Source organism: Nannobrachium achirus (assembly GCF_963921795.1).
Source record: "Nannobrachium achirus genome assembly, chromosome: 5".
NCBI classification, from domain to species: Eukaryota; Metazoa; Chordata; class Actinopteri; order Myctophiformes; family Myctophidae; genus Nannobrachium; species Nannobrachium achirus.
The window spans coordinates 36379872-36398777 of NC_137814.1; the positions used below are offsets into that span (position 1 = coordinate 36379872).

The 18906-nt window shown below is 41.5% G+C and overlaps 1 protein-coding gene across 1 annotated transcript in view; it reads left to right on the forward strand.

Moving 5' to 3' along the window:
* agap3 (ArfGAP with GTPase domain, ankyrin repeat and PH domain 3) overlaps nt 1–18906 on the forward strand; it is a gene marked incomplete at both ends in the record, with an annotated part of 169118 nt that overhangs the window by 72595 nt on the left and 77617 nt on the right. The window contains 5 exons of the mRNA XM_080726204.1: nt 7300–7387; nt 12106–12191; nt 14034–14175; nt 14323–14457; nt 18684–18811. Of these exons, the coding sequence (XP_080582330.1) occupies nt 7300–7387; nt 12106–12191; nt 14034–14175; nt 14323–14457; nt 18684–18811 (579 nt within the window). The remainder of the gene's footprint in view (nt 1–7299; nt 7388–12105; nt 12192–14033; nt 14176–14322; nt 14458–18683; nt 18812–18906) is intronic.

Below are 18906 nucleotides of genomic sequence, written 5' to 3' on the forward strand. Positions count from 1 at the left end.
TATGAGGGATTGAAAGTAGGAGTCTCAGAAGTAATGTTGGAGAACCCAGACGTATCAGTGATGTCAGTCATCTCTAAATTTGGGCACTGTTTCAGCAGGCGGCTGTTACCATGGCGGTGATGCATGCGCAGTGCAGGTGGCGGTATCAGTGATTTCAGTTATCTCTAACTGTGTGATGTCGTGCGGGGATATCAGACAGACATAGGGACAGACAGACAGACATTCAGTCGTTTATTATGTAGCATATCATTCTGATGTGATCAAAGCTACTGAAGCAAAAAATGAAATAATGGGTTGACTTTCATTTATACAGTCATGCTGTTTGTTTGTTGTACAAAAATGCATGTCAAACAGCTCATATATGAGAAATACAGCATCTACACGTGTCATGCAGGAGGAGAGAGTAGCGAGTAAACAGGAATGTTAGCAATTGGAATGTGGCTGTCAGTCCAGCCTGCTTGATTCTTCCGGACTCGCATCTAATCCTCTCCTCCTCGCTTGGGGGCGGGGCTAACGCGTGTGTGGAGTGGACGGGTGTGGAAGTATTGGAATTTGGCTAGAGAGTGCCTGTGTGCGAGTCACAAGGTCCCTGGTTTGAGCTTTGCAGGTTTTATTTAAATTGACACACACAAATCATGATGCATGTGAACTTTTTAAAGATGACATGAAATTGTACTTTGAGAGTATTTAATTTCAATATATTACATATTTCCTTCTTAAAATGGCCGATCTACAAGCTCAATATTTCACATCGCAACCCGTTTTTCACTAGTTTGGGTCACATGGAGACATCACATTTATTCTTAGCTAAAAGGTTTGGGAACCACTGAGTCTAGAGTAGTTAACTTGGTTCATGACTGAAGGAAAGACTTTATCAGCAGACACCAACAGGGTGGCCACAGCTCAGCCTTTGAGTCTGAAGGTCAATGGTTGGGTTTCTGTCCCCGGCCATGTGTTGGGGTTTCCATGAGTGGTATTCTTGTCCCCTTTGTGCTAAACATGACCACCTCAGCTGGGTAAAGCTATAAACTAGTTTCCCCTGTTCGAATTATTGTCTCCACCAGCCGAAGGCTGAGGGAGAGTATGTTTTCCCCTCCGTCCGTCCGTGCGTCCGTCCGTGTGTCCGTGTGTCCGTGTGTCCGTGTGTCCTCGCAGTTTGTGTGCAGCTAATCTCAGTCACCGTTGGCCCGATCGCTGCCAAACTGAGCACACACACTCCCTGGATGCCAATCTAGAACCTCTGCCCCACATTTTTCAAATCAGCCTCATGGTGGCGCTATAACAGGCCAATTTGTGTGGCCTGGTTGTTACCAGCTAATCTCCGGCGCCGTTGGCCCGATCGCTGCCAAACTGAGCACACACACTCCCTGGATGCTAATTCAGAACCTCTGCCCCACATTTTTAAAATCAGCCTCATGGTGGCGCTATAACAGGCCGATTTGTGTGGCCTGGTGGAGACCTGTGCTCGGAAGAGCACTGCTTCTAGTTATTATTATTTTTCTCTCAAACTTCTAATGCCTCATTCACATACAGAAAAGCCAAGCTAATGGTTGGCTTGGTAATTTAATGTAATCTCTATGCAAACCAGCTTTTAACATTTTCAAGCTGGAAAAAAAGCTTGGAAATTTTAAAAGCTGGTTTGCATAGAGAATACGTTGAATTACCAAGCCAACCATTAGCTTGGCTTTTCTGTATGTGAATGAGGCATTACAGTGGTATAAGGGCACACCTGACATCCTCTGTCGGAATATGAAGCTGACTAACCACATATTGTCGATAAAATAAGCCTACCGTAATTGCCGGACTATAAGCCGCGGCTTCTTTCCCATGTTTTGAACCCTGCGGCTTATACAACGGTGCGGCTTATATATAGATTTTTACAGCTAACGGCCAGTTAGTTAGTTTTACAATGGTCTTTAAAAAGGATTTATATATAGATTTTTACAGCTAACGGCCACCAGGGGCGCTCTAGCAGGAAGCAGGAAGGACACCTGCGGCTTATAGTCCGGTGTGGCTTATATATGTAAACGTTTGTTTTTTGTTCTAAATTTAGCTGATGCGGCTTATATTCAGGAGCGGCTTATAGTCCAGCAATTACGGTACTTAGAATACTGGATGAAGTACAACAATTTTCAAACTTTTACATAATTGATTTTTTTAACTGAAGCTTGAAATGTGCATTATAAGCAACACAATATAATATCCACAATCCCTCACTTTGCTCAGCTGTTTAGAATGCTCATTTGTTAACCCATTTAGACCAGAGGCTGATTTTTAAAAAAATAAGGGAAAAAAAAAACAGTTTTCTGAAAAAGCATCTGAAATAACACAGATGCTTTCCTGGATTGAATGGGTTAATTACATGGGCTTCTATCTCTCAATTTCAATCTATTATATTGTTTCTATGGCTTATTGCGGATATTACATATTGTGTTTTGCATATTGCATTCCTTGAGCCCCATATTGTTATACCATATCTTGTTATATATACATAGGCAGAGTGCAGAGTAGACAGCACTCACTCAGTGTGTTTACGTGGATTGAGAGACGCCAAATGAAGTGTCTGAAATGCATGGCCTCTTATATGATTTGTGATAAAGATTATACTGAATAGAAGCTGCTTAGCATATGTTATATAAACTTTGTGTTTCTAGTAATGCAATTTAGTACATCCATTTTAATCATTAGTACTACTGTTGAGGATTTCCAATCCTCAATGAACTGGTGCTGTGACAAAAATGGATGTTGATATTGTAGTGGCATTTAACTTAACTTTAACTACTTATTAACAGAATAATCACCAGCAATCACTGAAATGTCCTTTAGGTAGCTTTTATTTAATTAAGCGTAGGCATCATCCATTCTATGCTGCTCATAACTAATTAAATAAAAGTTGCCTAACGGACATTTTGTGAGTGCTGGTGATTCTTTTTGAATGAACTCCCTGAACCGTGTAAAGACACTACTTTTTGGTAGAGAAACTACTTGTCAAGACACATTCTAGTTAGATATTAACGTGACCTTTTATGGTTTTTGTTTAGTTTTTTATTTTTCTTTGTACTTCAGTTGCCTTTGGTTATACATAATCATCCCCAGCTCAGAGACTCAAACATCTGCACATGCAGTAAAAAGGAGACCCTCTACCTTTTCATCTTGAAATTGTGCTGATGCAACAGGTTGGTTTCATAAAGGCCGTATAGCAGCAGGTCACAAAGCTGTTCCATTAAAACAGCAGGATGCCCTGTTCTTTTGTAGTTCTAAATCTGTTTATGTTGACACATAGCTTATTCACAGTCTCTCTCAATTGCACACCTCGTCTTCTCTCTGCAAAATGGGCTCCTTCCCAACTACAATGAAAGGGAGGTAAGGCCTTACCTAGACCCCCCTCTTTCACTTGAAACTTGCCTTTAATTAAAACCATACCTGACTTTACCACCCACTAATGATCTAAAGAAGACCAGCGTATGGCAGGGTGGAGGAGGAGAGGGCGGAGATGAGGCTTGTTGGAGCCTTTGTTCTTCCCAGACACGCTGGCATCAGGGGCGTCACAAGGGGGGGAAATGTGGGAGTGAGTTACTATAGGGCCCATGGTGGAGGGGCCTTAATGATTTTATACTTTAGCTATTGAAAAATAGCAGATATACAAGCTCAAAGCTGTGAGCCTGTAGTTCTGCTATTTTTGAAAATGTGTGCAAAGCTTTTTTTTAAGCAAACATTTGTAACTCAAATTCAGCTTCTGGGGGTCCCTGGAACTAAGTATTTTGAGATGGGGGTCCGTGGCCGAATACATTTTGGGGGTCCTTCACATGAAATAGTTTGAGCACCACTGACATAGAAGGATTTGAAATATTCAAAGACTTGCACAAATGTTCACAATTTTTTAAATTGCCGCGCTGTGAGATTGTATATCTGCTATTTTTCAATAGTTAAGGGCCCGCAGTTAATCCTTGTACCCAGGGCCCAGAATTTGGTGCGACACCCCTGGCTGGCATCATCAGCCCACCCTTCACTGTGCCTCTGCCTGTAGGCATTATGTTCACTCAGTCTGGTCCAGATGCCAGGAGAAGATGCTAAGGAAAGGTCACAAACAGCCAGACAGAGTCAAATCCAGAGTGTAAAAGTAGAAATATTGAGTTGAGTGTAAAATTAATATAGAATAGATTTGCAACCGCTCACAGTGTAGCACAGTGAATATCTGCCTTGTCTTAAGGTCTGATCACAAAATAAATTGCACTAATGATCTCACTGTGCAAACGCAGCCATAAATGTTTGAAGCTGAGTGCAATTTGCCCTGGATTTGTTACATTTTTAATTTTCCACGTGGCAAACTATGTGTTTGCTGGTGCAATTTTGACTGTCACCAAGGAGTTTATGGTGCTGGTGGCCAGCCATTTATTATTTTTATTTTACATTTATTTTCGCCATGTCAAAACCTTGTTGAGATGAAACATCTGTCTTACAGGAGAGACCTACAGTAATGTAATGTACCCCCTCAAAGGCAATTTCACGATGCAGTATTTTGTCTTGACTGACAATATTTTACACAGCCTACCCTGCTGACACACGGAACTCTGCTGTGGAGAATGCTGTGCTCAAATGTTTTAATTAGGCTAGATCTGGACTATTACAATGCCTAGTGTTACAGACAGTGCTTGAATTGGGCAGATACACACCTGTAAAGAGTAGGCCTACCAGTTCTGCTTGGTATTTTGGGGTGCCGTTCACCTTGACTGGGGAGGTTTTGGACCAATTCATTTGGATGCTTGGACGCTACAGGCTGAAAAAGGGCTGTACTCACATGTCAAAGTATGAAATGCTGATAAATTATAGTATACACATTGTTGTTTAGTCCAAGACCTGAAATCACATTAACAATGTTACCCACAAAGGCATAATTTCATTAAAAAAGGGTGTGGAAAAAATAGCTGACCTACAAGCTGACCTACAAGATCTGCTATTGTTGCAATTTTGACAAAAGAAAATAAATACTTTTCTTAAAAAAGATTTACTCCTGTAATAGCTTGCCCAAAATAACGAGCCCAGTTTTAAAGTCACGAATGAATGAATGAAAACAAGTGTCTATATGTTTCAATCTAAAATGAGATTATTCTGCCAACCACATTCAAAGGTGAATAAAAGGTTAAATGCAAAGGCTGGGGGCTGGCAATTGCGTTCCCCCTGGAACCCAAAATGACGCCCCTGGTTACGCTCACTTCAAGGGAAAGGTTCGCTTCACTCAAGGGCGGTATAGAGAGGTTTCAGTGTATATTGGCTGCAGATTCAGATGTATAGAGGGAAGTTCAATCCGCACTCTTTAATAATGAATTGCAACAGCAGTAGCCTATATCCAAACAAAACAGACGCTTTCTGTCGCGTAGGCCTTCGTCAATGTCAGTAAATGCCAGCTGGCGGAAGTGACATGTATATATGGTTCAAGAGCATAGTTAATTGCAAACGCTAGAAAACAGTTTAACGTCAACTCTTTATTTAACCTTTTGGAAATTCAGTATTTCGGAAATGGATCCAGATTTCCTCTCGCTGTAATAGTAAACGGTCTCTGTCCCTTCCTCTTTTTAAGGGATTAACAGATTCTATACCTTGAAACCTAATTGTGCAAATGTCATGTCCAATACTAACTATTATTACTATTAATAATAATTACTATTAAATGTCTAGCTATAGGAGATTTTTCATCTTTAGTTCTGAGGCGGCAGTGGCTCAGGGGTAGAGAGACCGTCATTAGAACACAGAGGGTTCCCAAAAGGTTCCCAATTCGATCCCGGGCTCCCCCAGAGTTTGTAACGAAGAGTCCTTGGCTTGAATAAGACTCTGAACCCCTAGTTGCTCCCGGTTAGCAGATTGGTGCCTTGCATGGTTTCCTCTGCCATTGGTGTATGAATGTTTGTGTGAATGGGTGAATGTAATGCCCAATCTCTGTAAAGTGCCTTGGATAAAGGCGCTATATAAATGCACCATTTACCATTTTTATGCTCTGTAATTCTGTAAAAGATATGATATTGATACTTCCAAATGAATTGTAACGAATGCTTATTATTGTTATTTGATAATGAGACACAGCTTTATAGCGTTTGTAAGTAAAGTAACTATGCTCTTGAACTATACTGTATATACATGTCACTTCCGCCAGCTGGCATTTACTGACACTGACAAAGGCCTACGTGCCGAAACGTGTCTGTTTTGTTTGGAGACCGCTACTGCTGCTGCTATTCCTTTCATTATTAAAGACTCTTAAAACTTACAGTGAGTGTGACCGAATACTATGATAGCAGTCATGCTTTTCAGCACACACTCACAGACAGAATTCGGCCTTCACCAAGTCAGAGTTTGACCAATCAGACCCGCAATCAAAAGCAAGTTCAAGTGGTTTTTGAACAATCACTGCTGCGCTTCATTTGACACAAAATCCTCTCTGAAGATGCTAATATTTTTCACTCTTAACTGCTTGTAGCTTTTAGTGCTGGTGTTTGTGATTTGGACCTTTCTGGGCAAATGAGTGTCATTTGCACAGAAAAGGGACGATTTGGCAAATGTATTTAGATAAGTGCAAAATGGCACCAACTGCAGAGACGCTATTAGAAGTAGCTTATCGCAGTTAGGGGTGCATTTCACCCTTTTTAACCACTTAAAACCCTTGAGACTTGGTAAACTGGACCTGCTGGCTCTGTACATGGACCACCTTTTTCTGTGTACATGAATTCAGTATTAACTCATTGACTGCCAAGGCCCGAGTTTCCCGAGTTATTACAGTAGTCCCAGGCTGCCAGAGCCCGAGTTTCCCGAGTTGGAAGCCATTTTGAAAAAAAAAAAAAAAAGATTTTTTTTTTTTCAAAATTTTTTTTTATAAAAAATTTTCTAAAAATGCCTCAAATGTATTAGGCATGATCGCAATTGTGAAATTGCATGTGTAGCCCCATAACAAACAAACACATCTTTCAAAATGTCAAAAATGGCTGTTTTGTCTGACTTTGAAGGCTTGTAACTCATGAATGCCTGAACGGATTTCCAAGCGGAATTTTTTGTTTGAAAGCTGTTAAAAAGTACTACACATATGATGCATATATGGTGCATGGGCGTGCACGATCCGTGCACTAAAAATTGATCCGTGCACTAGAAATCTAGGATAGTGGCAGTCTGGTACTTGGGGGCCATCTTGAAATGGCAAAAGTTGGACAATCTGTGTAAAATACATTTTCATAACAAAATTAACACAAGGTGTTTTTTTTGTGGCGTATAACATTTTTCCCCATTATGACCCCAGTGTTGTTTCTCTGTTAACAGGGCATTGTGGGTAACCTGTCGAGTGGGAAGTCTGCCTTGGTGCATCGATACCTGACAGGCACATATGTGCAGGAGGAGTCTCCTGAAGGTAAGAGCATTAAGTCTTGAGTCTGGTGTAGTGGGACAATCAAAATGCTGTGAACCTCATTTATCAGGAGTCTCCGATGCAGTGGTTTACTTGAGTACTATACTTAAAGGAGTAGTTCATCGATTTCTCATTTTCTCACGTCATGGATTCTTGAATTCATGGATATTTTTTGTTTTTGTTGCAGTCCTAAGCCAATAATGTTGTGATAATAATAAAGACCCCCATGTATCCAGTAGGAGACACAAAGAGTCTCCTTTGTGCCTAAAAAAAATACAGGATTGGGGGGGTTATAAATGTCAGTACAGCAATGAATATTAAAAAGAAATATACTTTGTGATTTGTACTTTTGAATACTTGAGTTATTTACTTACTATATTAGTTATGGCCTATTACTTATATTTTTGTTCACCATTGTGAAGCTTGTCCTTTACCTTGTCTTGTTTCTTCCCCTCATGACCCTAATGTTATCTTGCTAATCTACCCCCTCTACTGGTCCCATTAGATAATGCATATATTTTATACAGGCTATCAAAACCTATTGTGAACCTAATTGTCTCCACCAGCCGAAGGCTGAGGGAGAATATGTTTTCCCCTCCGTCCGTCCGTCCGTCCGTGCGTCCGTGCGTCCGTGCGTCCGTGCGTCCGTGCGTGCGTCCTCGCAGTTTGTGAACAGCTAATCTCAGTCACCGTTGGCCCGATCGCTGCCAAACTGAGCACACACACTCCCTGGATGCCAATCTAGAACCTCTGCCCCACATTTTTCAAATCAGCCTCATGGTGGCGCTATAACAGGCCGATTTGTGTGGCCTGGTTGTTACCAGCTAATCTCCGGCGCCGTTGGCCCGATCGCTGCCAAACTGAGCACACACACTCCCTGGATGCTAATTCAGAACCTCTGCCCCACATTTTTTAAATCAGCCTCATGGTGGCGCTATAACAGGCCAATTTGTGTGGCCTGGTGGAGACCTGTGCTCGGAAGAGCACTGCTTCTAGTTTCTCATGTTTTTTCACAAGAAAAGACCAGCTCAGACAGATCCGTACAGATACTCATATTTTGATTTGTAGAAAGATGCAGTTCTGGGAAATTGCCTATGGCAACCACACTAGTGATTAATAAGAACACTTGTTTGTTTGTTGTGTGTTTATTTTGTCATTGGCTTGTTTGAAAAAGGTGTTGTTTTGGTGGTTAGATCAAATTCCAGGATGCAAGGAGAGATGAGAGTGATAATTGGTTCCCTTCAATGTATCATTTGTCTTACCCTTCTGCCAAATTGACTATAGATGACAGAGCAAAAACATTTCCTGTGAAAAAGGAATGCTAATTTGAAAACATGAAGGTCTTCGGCTTTAAAACAGAAGTTTTGAAGGACTATAATTTCCGAAGGACTGAAGATTAGTCCCTGCTGAGAATGAAAACAAGCTCTTCTTCCAGTCCTCTGAAAGGGGGCATGACACGGGTTGGAGGTCCTACCTCCTGACTACTGTTCTGTTTCACAGACTGTGAATTGAAAGTCCGATTTGTTCCTTTATCTTCAGAATAGGATTGCTCCTGCACTGGACTGGCAGTGAACTACTTTCTCTCAGACACTGGCCAGATGCTGTTAACCAATGATCTTTCAGGGGTTTGCAGCATTTCATTTTAGTGTAATTATAGTGAGGATGAGACATGAGGCGCATAATTAGTTTCTGGCATTTTGCCGCACTGAGGCAAAAAAAAGAAGAAAAAAAAAAAAACTCCTAGCCTAATTAGTCGTTGAGAAATCAATGGCAAAAATGCAGGAAAAGAGAAACTGAAGGATGTTTGTGTAATTAAGAAAACATGTTCAGATTTCCGCATGTACTCCAACCGACGCAAGTTGCTGTGATACAACATACCTCGCGTATGATTAGCATTCGCAAAGGGCCTTTGTTTCTCATGTTGACTGACATGCACATTACTATGGATTGGAAAGCATCCACGTTGCAGAAGCCCTGCCTTGCAGAGGACGGCGCAGCGCTGGCTGTTTTCGCTACAATGTTTTGTTCCTGGGCTTTTGCTGTGATATCTGCAAAAAGGTACTGGGGTGTGTTGCCATGGCAACACCGGATGGAGCTCTGTTGGATTGTGGCTCTGTGTCAAGGTCTGAGCCTCCACGTAAGCACAGTGTACTCACTGCCTGTTAACCATGCTTACCAAGTTACCTCCTCTCTACAAGGTTGTTAGCCTCCTTTCTGCGTAGAAGCTGAACAACAAATTGAAATGTTGGTATCTGCTGTTTTCTCTGAGCAGTCCGTTTATTGGGCACAGCAAACTGAGAACTGTGATGTGAAACAAGTGGTGCTTAATGTTTTACGGCTATATTGCCTTCTGTTGCACTTTGAGATAATCCCAGTAGACTAGGCTTTCTCCTGGGGATATGTATCGTCTTGGCTCGGTCCAGGGCTGAGGCAATAACATTTCAGTGATTATGTAATTGAAACGTTTACTTCAATTTCCATCCATGTTTACACCGCAACACGGAGTCAGATTGTTTTCGGAATCTTAACAACCACAAGCCTTGCTTGCATGCTTATACGTTCCTTTACAACAATTATATAGTTTTCAGACTCATATGCCACTCTGAACATCAGTCTGGGGTTGTGTGGTATCACTGGCCTTTCTAAAAAGGATTCCCACACAGAGACAGCAGAATCTCCAAATTCTAGTTCCATAGAAGGAAAGCTGGCAAGAGATTTGTGAGTCTCTCGATCTCTGTCGGTCTGTCTGTCTCTCTCCCCCTCTCCAACTGGACTTGAGAGCTGGTGAAAAAATGTGGGAGAATCCTCCGTTTGCCAAGTGGGCTAAAGTGGACTTAACAAGGTGGCTAAAGTGGATCTGTATAGACTGCTGACACAGGGAACATTGGTCTTCCTGTTAAAGATTATGGAGACGAATCACTGTATGAACCTCACAACTCTTCCATGAGACAGACTGTAAAAAAAGGACTAGAAATCACTCTTGAACTGTCAAAATTCCCACCAGTCAATGACGTAATGCTGTGGCGGATAGTAAGACTGATCATGAAACACCTTCATTATCTGATAAAGATTTCACTTGTACTGAATGGATCTCTGCGTCCTTTGTGTGATATAACCTATTATAAGCTCATTCCTCCATCTTTTGAATTTGTACATTATTCAGTTCTTGGTGAAGATTGCCTTGAGCATATTTTTGTATTCATAAGGCAATGTTTTCATTCCCGCGGAGGTCTCGTGTCTCACAACTCTCTCATTTAAATATTTTTAATCTCCTCAGGATCTAAAAACCATTTCAAATGATATGCAAAATCCAATTTACTGTGAGATATTCCCATTGGCCACCACCACTTTATCTGCAGCCAATTCTGCTAGCGGCAAGGATATCTGTATGTGTATTAGAATAGGATGGAAGAAAAGAGAAACCAAACCTGGGGCTGAATAAGAGATGAAAATGAAATGAGTGGCTAACAGTTCCCACAGTCCTGTGGTCATGAACTACATCTACTTCTGCCTACTAGCTAACTAACTTTCTTCTGCAGTTCTTTGACACCCTTTCCATCCCTCTCTCTGTCTTACAGGGTTCCCACGGTCATGAAATTCCTGGAAATATTTTGAAATTAGAAAAATATATTTCCAGTACTGGAAAAGTTTGGGAATTTATCAAGGGTGCCTGGAAGGTCCTGGAAAAAATATCTATGCATTTTCTTTGGTTATTGATTTTGTTAATACCTCTGAAATGACAAATTAAACATGGGCCAAATTGTCAAATATATAGAGGCAGAAATTGTGAAAATAGCCGATCTACATGCTCACAACACCTCGCAACGCGAGGCGTTGTGAGCATGTAGATCGGCTATTTTCACAATAGAAACGTGTTATACAAAATTCTTAGTGCTCGTCAGGGTGGGGGGGTCCCCAGTTAAAACATGATTATTTCGGGGGTCACGGCCTGAAAAGGTTGAGAACCACTGGCATACTACCTGTCTTTGGGCATTGCGCATAGGAGTAAGCAACCTGTTATTGAGCTGAATTATTGTTATATAGTCCTGGAAATTGGGTTAAATATTCTGGAAAAGTTTTGGAAAAGTTTTGGAAATTAATTGGTAAAATGTGTGGGAACCCTGGTCTTAATCTGTGGGATGACAATTATTTGTCTTATCGCTCTATTGCAGAATGTAGAGGACTCCCTCTATTTCTACTGCCAAACCTAAGCCAAACCTAATGTAGCCAAATGTTCTAAATTGGCCTGTAGAGCATTGTGATGGAGACGGATGAACGTCCATCCAGACAGTGATGGCATAGCGAGGTCGGGGTTTGTGGCGGTGTAGTGAACAGGTTCCCTCAGCAGCTGTGCATTAGACACGCTAAATAGCAATTTCCTGACCACATAATTGGCTCCAAATAGACCAGATACTCACTTGCAATGTGAGTCTCACACAGACACTGTGAACGGGTCTAAACCGAGAAGCGTGTTTACTGTTTACACATAGATTTTATGACTCAGCTAAGGCTGATATTTGATACGAATTGTGATGTATTGAACTGGCACAACCCCAATTTGTCATTGTTATTTCCTTTTTACATTTTTATTTGTATTTGGCTTCACACAAAACGGATAACTGTCAATGTTACTGTCAGTTGCAGCCTTTCTTAAAATGTATGTAATAGATAATGAGACAGAATATTTAATCAAAAACTCTTCAAAATGTTGTGTTTCTCAGGTGGAAGATTCAAGAAGGAAATCGTAGTGGACGGACAGAGCTACCTTCTTCTGATCAGAGATGAAGGAGGGCCTCCAGAGTTGCAGGTGTGTGCACAGATTCCGAAACCAGATGTTTGCTACAGCACTTACTGATGATACTAGTCTGTAAAGTCCTGTTTATTATAGGTAGCAGGGTTTCTTTTCTTTTTTTTTCTTTTTTCCCCCTCTTTTATTTGGGGGGGGGGGGGGGGGGTGTTCTGGCCAAAGCACTGACGGGGACACTGCCAAAAGCAATGTTTTTTTTTCTTTTCTTAATTTTGTTTTTTGTGGGCAAACCCATGGCAATGCACCTAATCCTCCTATTAGTATGGATGAAACAGTGGCCCTCAATATCTCTTGTGCTCCACATTTCACAAAGGTATGCTTTGCCAAGTCCTCCTCTCCTGATTAGTAGAACATGCTGTTGCTGTTGTCCGTATTAGTTCAAGCTTTTCCACAGAGGGTAAATATCCCAGAGCATACGGAAGCTTCAGCCTACCGTAACCACCACATTTGCCAGAGTGTACTGGTTGCTTACTGCTTTCACACACACAGCACTGCTCGGGTTTTTTTTACATGAAGCTCAGAGTTGCAGGTTATTCATTTCTTCACACACCAGGGCTGTTTAGTTTCGTAAAGTCCTTAGATTTATGATGACACTTACTTTGTTACCTGTTACAAAGTAATACCTGTTACTCTCAGGGAAATCAGTCTTGCTTTCTGAGACGAATATGATGAGCAAGGTGACTTTGCACACATCAGAATGTAAAGTATTCACACTGCAAACTCATAGTTGTCTGCACTAAGTAGTAGGTACTGTAACTAAATCCATATGGCCCAGGTATAGTGTATTCCTTGGGCTGAATCGGCCTTTCTGTTGATAGGCATTGATATCTGCCCCGGAAACACAAGTTCTGCCTGCATTATGCTTGATGGTGAGACCAAGGAAGAGAAATAGCTGGAGCTGGGTTGTCAGCTGCCTGCATAATTAGAAGCATATAATTAAAGGCCTTCATTACAATCCCACTCACAGGAGGCAGAGCTAAGCTGTGACTTGGAGGCTCTACATGTCATTCATTCCCCTGTGGAAGCTGGGGCTGTGTGCGAATGCTGAATGAAGGGGAGTGTGATATGGGCTGGAGCAGTTATCACCTAATTGTCACCGTTACCTCTGCTCTGGGGCTCTGCTTAACCACGTTTATCTCAATCGATGGTGATTAGGATCAATGTTTGCACTCAAGGGAAACACCTCTCTGTCTCTGTTCCGTTACACATGTATGTAGGCGGCAGAAAAGATATAGGGATTCAATGTTAGCAGTATCATAGTATTTTATAATCCACTGATACTAGCAATTTACATTAGTCTCCGGGAGATGTTTATTCTATGGCTGTTGCAACACTGCCCCCTTCTGTCGGTATGTCTGACTAACATTTCTTTGAAATAAATGGTTTGGCATGTTAAGGACTCCACTGGGGTTGGCAGCCAGAGAGCAATTCTAACGGTGAACTTTATTCATTAAGGATGACGTATTTGTTCATCCCTTAAGTCAATGACTTAGTAAGCTCATTAATGAATAATACTAAATTGGGCAAGCATAACAGAATTATAGCACAGGCATTACATAGAAGCTTTGGCTGTCTGGATTGATATCCTGATATCCATACTTTTTTCACAACTACGCCATAATTCAAAGGTTTCACATATCAAGCATTCAGCCTTGCCAGTGTTAATTGGACTGTGTAATCACACATTATTAATTCTCCAATATTCAGTAATGACAGGAGGCTAGCAACGTTACGTTCCTAGTGCAGTGTAAACCACCTATGGAAGTAGTTGTTGTTTTGTTGTTGTGTGAATGTATTTGTTTTCATGTAATGCTTCAACAACCCCCTATGTTCTGTCCTCAGTTTGCTGCCTGGGTGGATGCGGTGGTTTTTGTCTTTAGCCTGGAGGATGAGATCAGCTTCCAGACCGTCTACAATTACTTCTTACGCCTCTCCAGCTACAGGAACACAGCTGAGGTGCCAATGGTCCTGGTTGGAACGCAAGGTGTTGTGTCTCATTTAAGTCATTGTGCATATCAGAGCTGCGTGCTTTACATAGGAAAACAACTCTTGTCATTATGTAATCATAATTATGACATTTAGGTCACAGTTTAACACATTGTTACTGTTGTCTGACACTCCCTCGCCTTAGATGCCATCAGTGCCGCCAACCCCAGAGTGATTGATGACTCACGGGCCAGAAAGTTGTCGAATGACCTGAAGCGCTCCACATATTATGAAACCTGCTCCACCTATGGCCTGAACGTTGAGCGAGTCTTCCAGGATGGTGAGAGGAAACAAAGCAGACACTAGCTTTCACAAAGTTCAAGTTTTGAATGTCACAGATTCCCACAGGGAATCCTAGTATCCCTATTACACAGAGATGTCATATAGCCAAACATTCAGCGAAAATGGACGAACATTTTGGAATTAACTTTTAACTTTTGGGAAAAAAAAGGATGAGCATTCAGCAAAGGTGAACATTCTGTGGAAATAACAGATCTACATGCTCACAACACATCACTATTTTCACTATTGACGTATAACATAGTATAAGGTTTAAGTGGTTAATGTAGGTCAGGTCTATTCAACTTAAGATGGCTCAGGGGCCACTCAGCAAAATACAAAAGTCCAAGGTCCGCAAGCTAAAAATGAGGGTCCTATTTTGGATATTGATTTTGTAACACACTACATGACTAGTCTAAAGGTTAAGGGGAAACGCAGAAAACTGCCACATTTCCATCTATAAGGCCAAACCTCATTGAACAATACGTTTGTCATGAAAGGATTAATGATGAAATTATGAAGTTTCTTCTTTTGGAACAAACAAAATGGCAAAAAAGTATTGTATAAAAAAAGACAAAATTTGTTTCCTAGTGGAAACACTAGGGTTGAATAGCGTTGATGTAGTAGTAATGAAGGTGTCCCCTTTTCAATGTGCTAGAGCTAGACCACGGGTTCCCAAACACTGGGTCGGGACCCATTTGTGGTGTTGCGGAAACATTTTTATGGGTCCCTTGACCCATGAACATATAGTTTTTAATTATTATTATTATTATTTCAAAAGTTAACATAAAAAAACACTCCCAATCTTTTATTTTTCCCAAGTAATTTCATGAATAAATAAAAGAAAAAGTCAAGAAGAAATTCTATGAATTAGAAAACAGATGTTTAAAAAGTAGTGAAAATAGCCAAACTACAAACTGTGTGCTTGTAGATCTGCTGTTTGCACTAGTTTGGGTCCCGGGCAAATCTCTAATTTCTATTTTGGGTAACGGGCTAAAAGGTTTGGGAACCACTGCGCTAGACCTTTCGGAGATGGATTGCTGAGGTGGAGTGCAACGCCAACTAGGGCATTCACGAATAGTGATTTTTAGTATTCGAATTATTCAACCTCAAAGTATTCGAATAGTCGAATATTCGACAGGACTGGCCAAACTTTCAAATATTAAGTAAGCAAGAGGCGAACATTGTGAAAATAAGCGTTGCGAGGCGCTGTGAGCATGTCGATCTGCTATTTTCAATATATTTATCTGCGGAACCGAGTCACATTAAATGTAATACCTACAATTCCAAGTGCTTGTCAGGGTGGGGGTCCCCAGTTCAAATATGTTTATTTTGGGGGTCACGGCCTCTAGTCACGCTTTATAAACTATATATTCTTTAAAGAGAAAGCTATAAACAAATTAAAATAAGCGAATATTCGACTTCGGTGAACAACGTTGAATAGTGACTTTGATATTCGAATATTCGAATATTTGGTGAATGCCCTAACACCTACCATAAGCTCCCAGTACTTGCCACACAACGTAGTTACCAAAGCCATACTACTGATTTGCTGAGTTGGCGGTGCCCAGGATTGAACCCAGGGCAAGACCCTGTGGTCCAAAGGTGAGTTCTCCACAGAGTGAGGTACCCAGACTACTGGGTTTCACCCCTACTGGCACATGATGACATAATGACACGAGGCAGTGAAGGACATTTTAACATGGAGATAAACAATGTTGACAGTAGCTGCTGTCCTTTTTATATTCGATCAGCCTGCATTAAAGTTAAAACCACAATGGTAGGCAGTTTCATCTGTTAAACGGTTGAGCATTGTGCTAGGGTGTGCCTGTGCCAACATTCCACTATAAGAATATTGAGAAAATGCTGTCCTTCTATCTTCGTTCCATTTTCCTCATAATTTTTCTCTGCAGTGGGTTGACCAATCGATCTGAAATTGCATCTGGGCATTAACCTTAGTAGGCATATGCTTATGCAGGGTGTGATAAAGCAGATTTTCTAGGCAGGAACTGGAAATGGCCATTTTGCTGAAAGGTCTGCAAACGCATTCTTATGATCAGCATTATTAAGGCAAAATCTGCAGTGTCTCTGCCACTCTTTTTACCCCGATCATCAAAATGTCCACCATGTGCTTAATACCTTTCAACTCGCCATATCTTTTTGTATTATGTTCATTTACGGTGTGGCTGTCTGCAGGAGTTTAGCCCTCTATATAAGAGGGGTCAGTCTGTCTGTGTGTGCAGAACAAATGTAGTAAACCCTTGTATGGAACAGAAAGTACTAGACCTGTGGTCACAGTGAAGGAAGGTAATGAAAGTGCCGGTGCGTGGCAAAATGTTATCCGCGTTGTGCTGACCATGGGTACATTGAGTTCATCAAATAAGTAGGCCTATATTGTACAAAAGTCAGTGGGGCTCAGATTGGGCTTTGGAGTCATACTTGATAGATAAATCATAGACTACTGATTGGCCACATGAAGTCTGAGATCCGCAATGGAGCCACGCCATTCCCATGTAGTTCCCAACATCCTCATCATTCTATTACCAGTGTTGTGCTCATATTTTAGCACTAAAATCTGTTTAGTCTCAATGTATTTTCAAATATAACAAAAGAATTGAGTTGAATCGTCCCATGTATTATTTTAATAACTGAATCTTAAAAGCTGGCTGCACAGTCCAAAACCTTGGAGGGGCAATGTCTGAAAAACACAATGAATTCTGGAGGATAGAAAGGATTGAAAATGCCTAGTGTTAAATATCGAATGAACAGACATTTGTGGCAAGAATTATTCAGACAGAATACATTTCACACAAGGAGTGGCTGAGTATTGTTTGCAAGTGTTGTTGGGGCTTAAATTCTCATTAACCACTCTAGCCCTGGCAGGCATCCCTGTTTTGGGCATGTCACACTGTAGTGTAGGTGAAAACTGAAAATGTAAAAGAAATTATTTGTAATCTTCAAACATTTTCACAGTTTTTCTGAAGTATAAATCACGGCTTAAGAGGTTAATACCTTGAACATTGGTTTTCTCCTGAGCGTACAACTGGGGTGATGGAACCTCCAGTATCACTTGAAAACAGAACCGTTTTTCATCCGTATTAAGTGTTTCCCACAAGGTGTCTCTGCTTTACAAGGCCTTGTGAATACATCACAGCCTCGGTTCTGCTTCCCACTGACTTGTTGACACACAGGAGCGTTGTCTCTGCCGTCTCGCCTTAATTGCTTCCTGAAGCCACGTTTGAAATAATTAAAAGACATGAAGAAGCGCTTGCCGTCTGGAGAATACGCTTTCTCTCCATCTCTGTCGTTTCTCTCTTTTCCCCCTTCTCTTTCTCTCTTCACTCCCTCTCCATCTTCTCTCTCTTCTCCCTCCCCTCTTTCCTCTCTCTCCCTCTTCTTAATCTCTCTCTCTCTCTCTCTCTCTCTATCCATTTGCCGTGCTGCAGCAGGTAGCAGTGTGATATGCTCCTAGCTGTCGGTGCAACTTGAAATCATCTCTCCAAACCTCCACTCCTGATGCACATCACGCAGGCCCTAACACTCCAACCACCTCACTGCTCATCGTACCGCCAGTCGCTCACTCGCCGTGTGTGTGTGTGTGTGTGCTGTGAAATAAATGAAAGGATGCATCCGCCGCAGTAGGTCGCCTCAGAGAGTGGCAGTCTCATTTGCCTAACATCACCCTGTAGGTCTCAACGGATGACAGGCACATTTTGCCAGCTGTATGATAGTGTAGTGTGATTATTTTCCTTGGAAATGCAGGTACCCTCTTTTCCTGAGACATCTGTGTGAGCCACCATACATACAATATCGTCGTTGTCGGGGTGGAAACCATGTATGTCCAAAACACTCCTTTTTTGTTATTATTTTTAAAACCATTTAAAATAGACGATCTACAAGCACACAACGTCTCGCACCGCGAGGCGTTGTGTGCTATTTTCACTAGTTTTGTGCAACAGTCTTATATGATGAGGCAGGGCTTACATTTACAAACTGTTTATTCTTAGGGTTAATGCTTATATTGAGGCTTGATATGCTTTTGCATTATGAAATATTAAATACATAGATGGCAGGGGTCATAACGACTCAATAAGTGTGAATGGAGATATATGATCACTTGATTACATTGGCCTACCTTTGCCAAGGACGTGAGTTAATCTGTCTTCCTCTGTTTTGATGTTCAGTGATGAATAGATACATCTCTCTCCTTCTCCCCCTCCCCCACAGTTGCCCAGAAGGTTGTGGCCCTGAGGAAAAAGCAGCAGCTCTCTATTGGCCCGTGCAAGTCTCTGCCTAACTCTCCCAGCCACTCGTCAGTCCCTTCCGCCACCATTCCTTCTGTCCATATTAACCAGGTAATGAATGTGATGAATGTAACAATAATACACCCAGGGGTGCCGCACCAAATTCTGGGACCTGGGTACAAGGATTCACAGCGGGCCCCCCATGA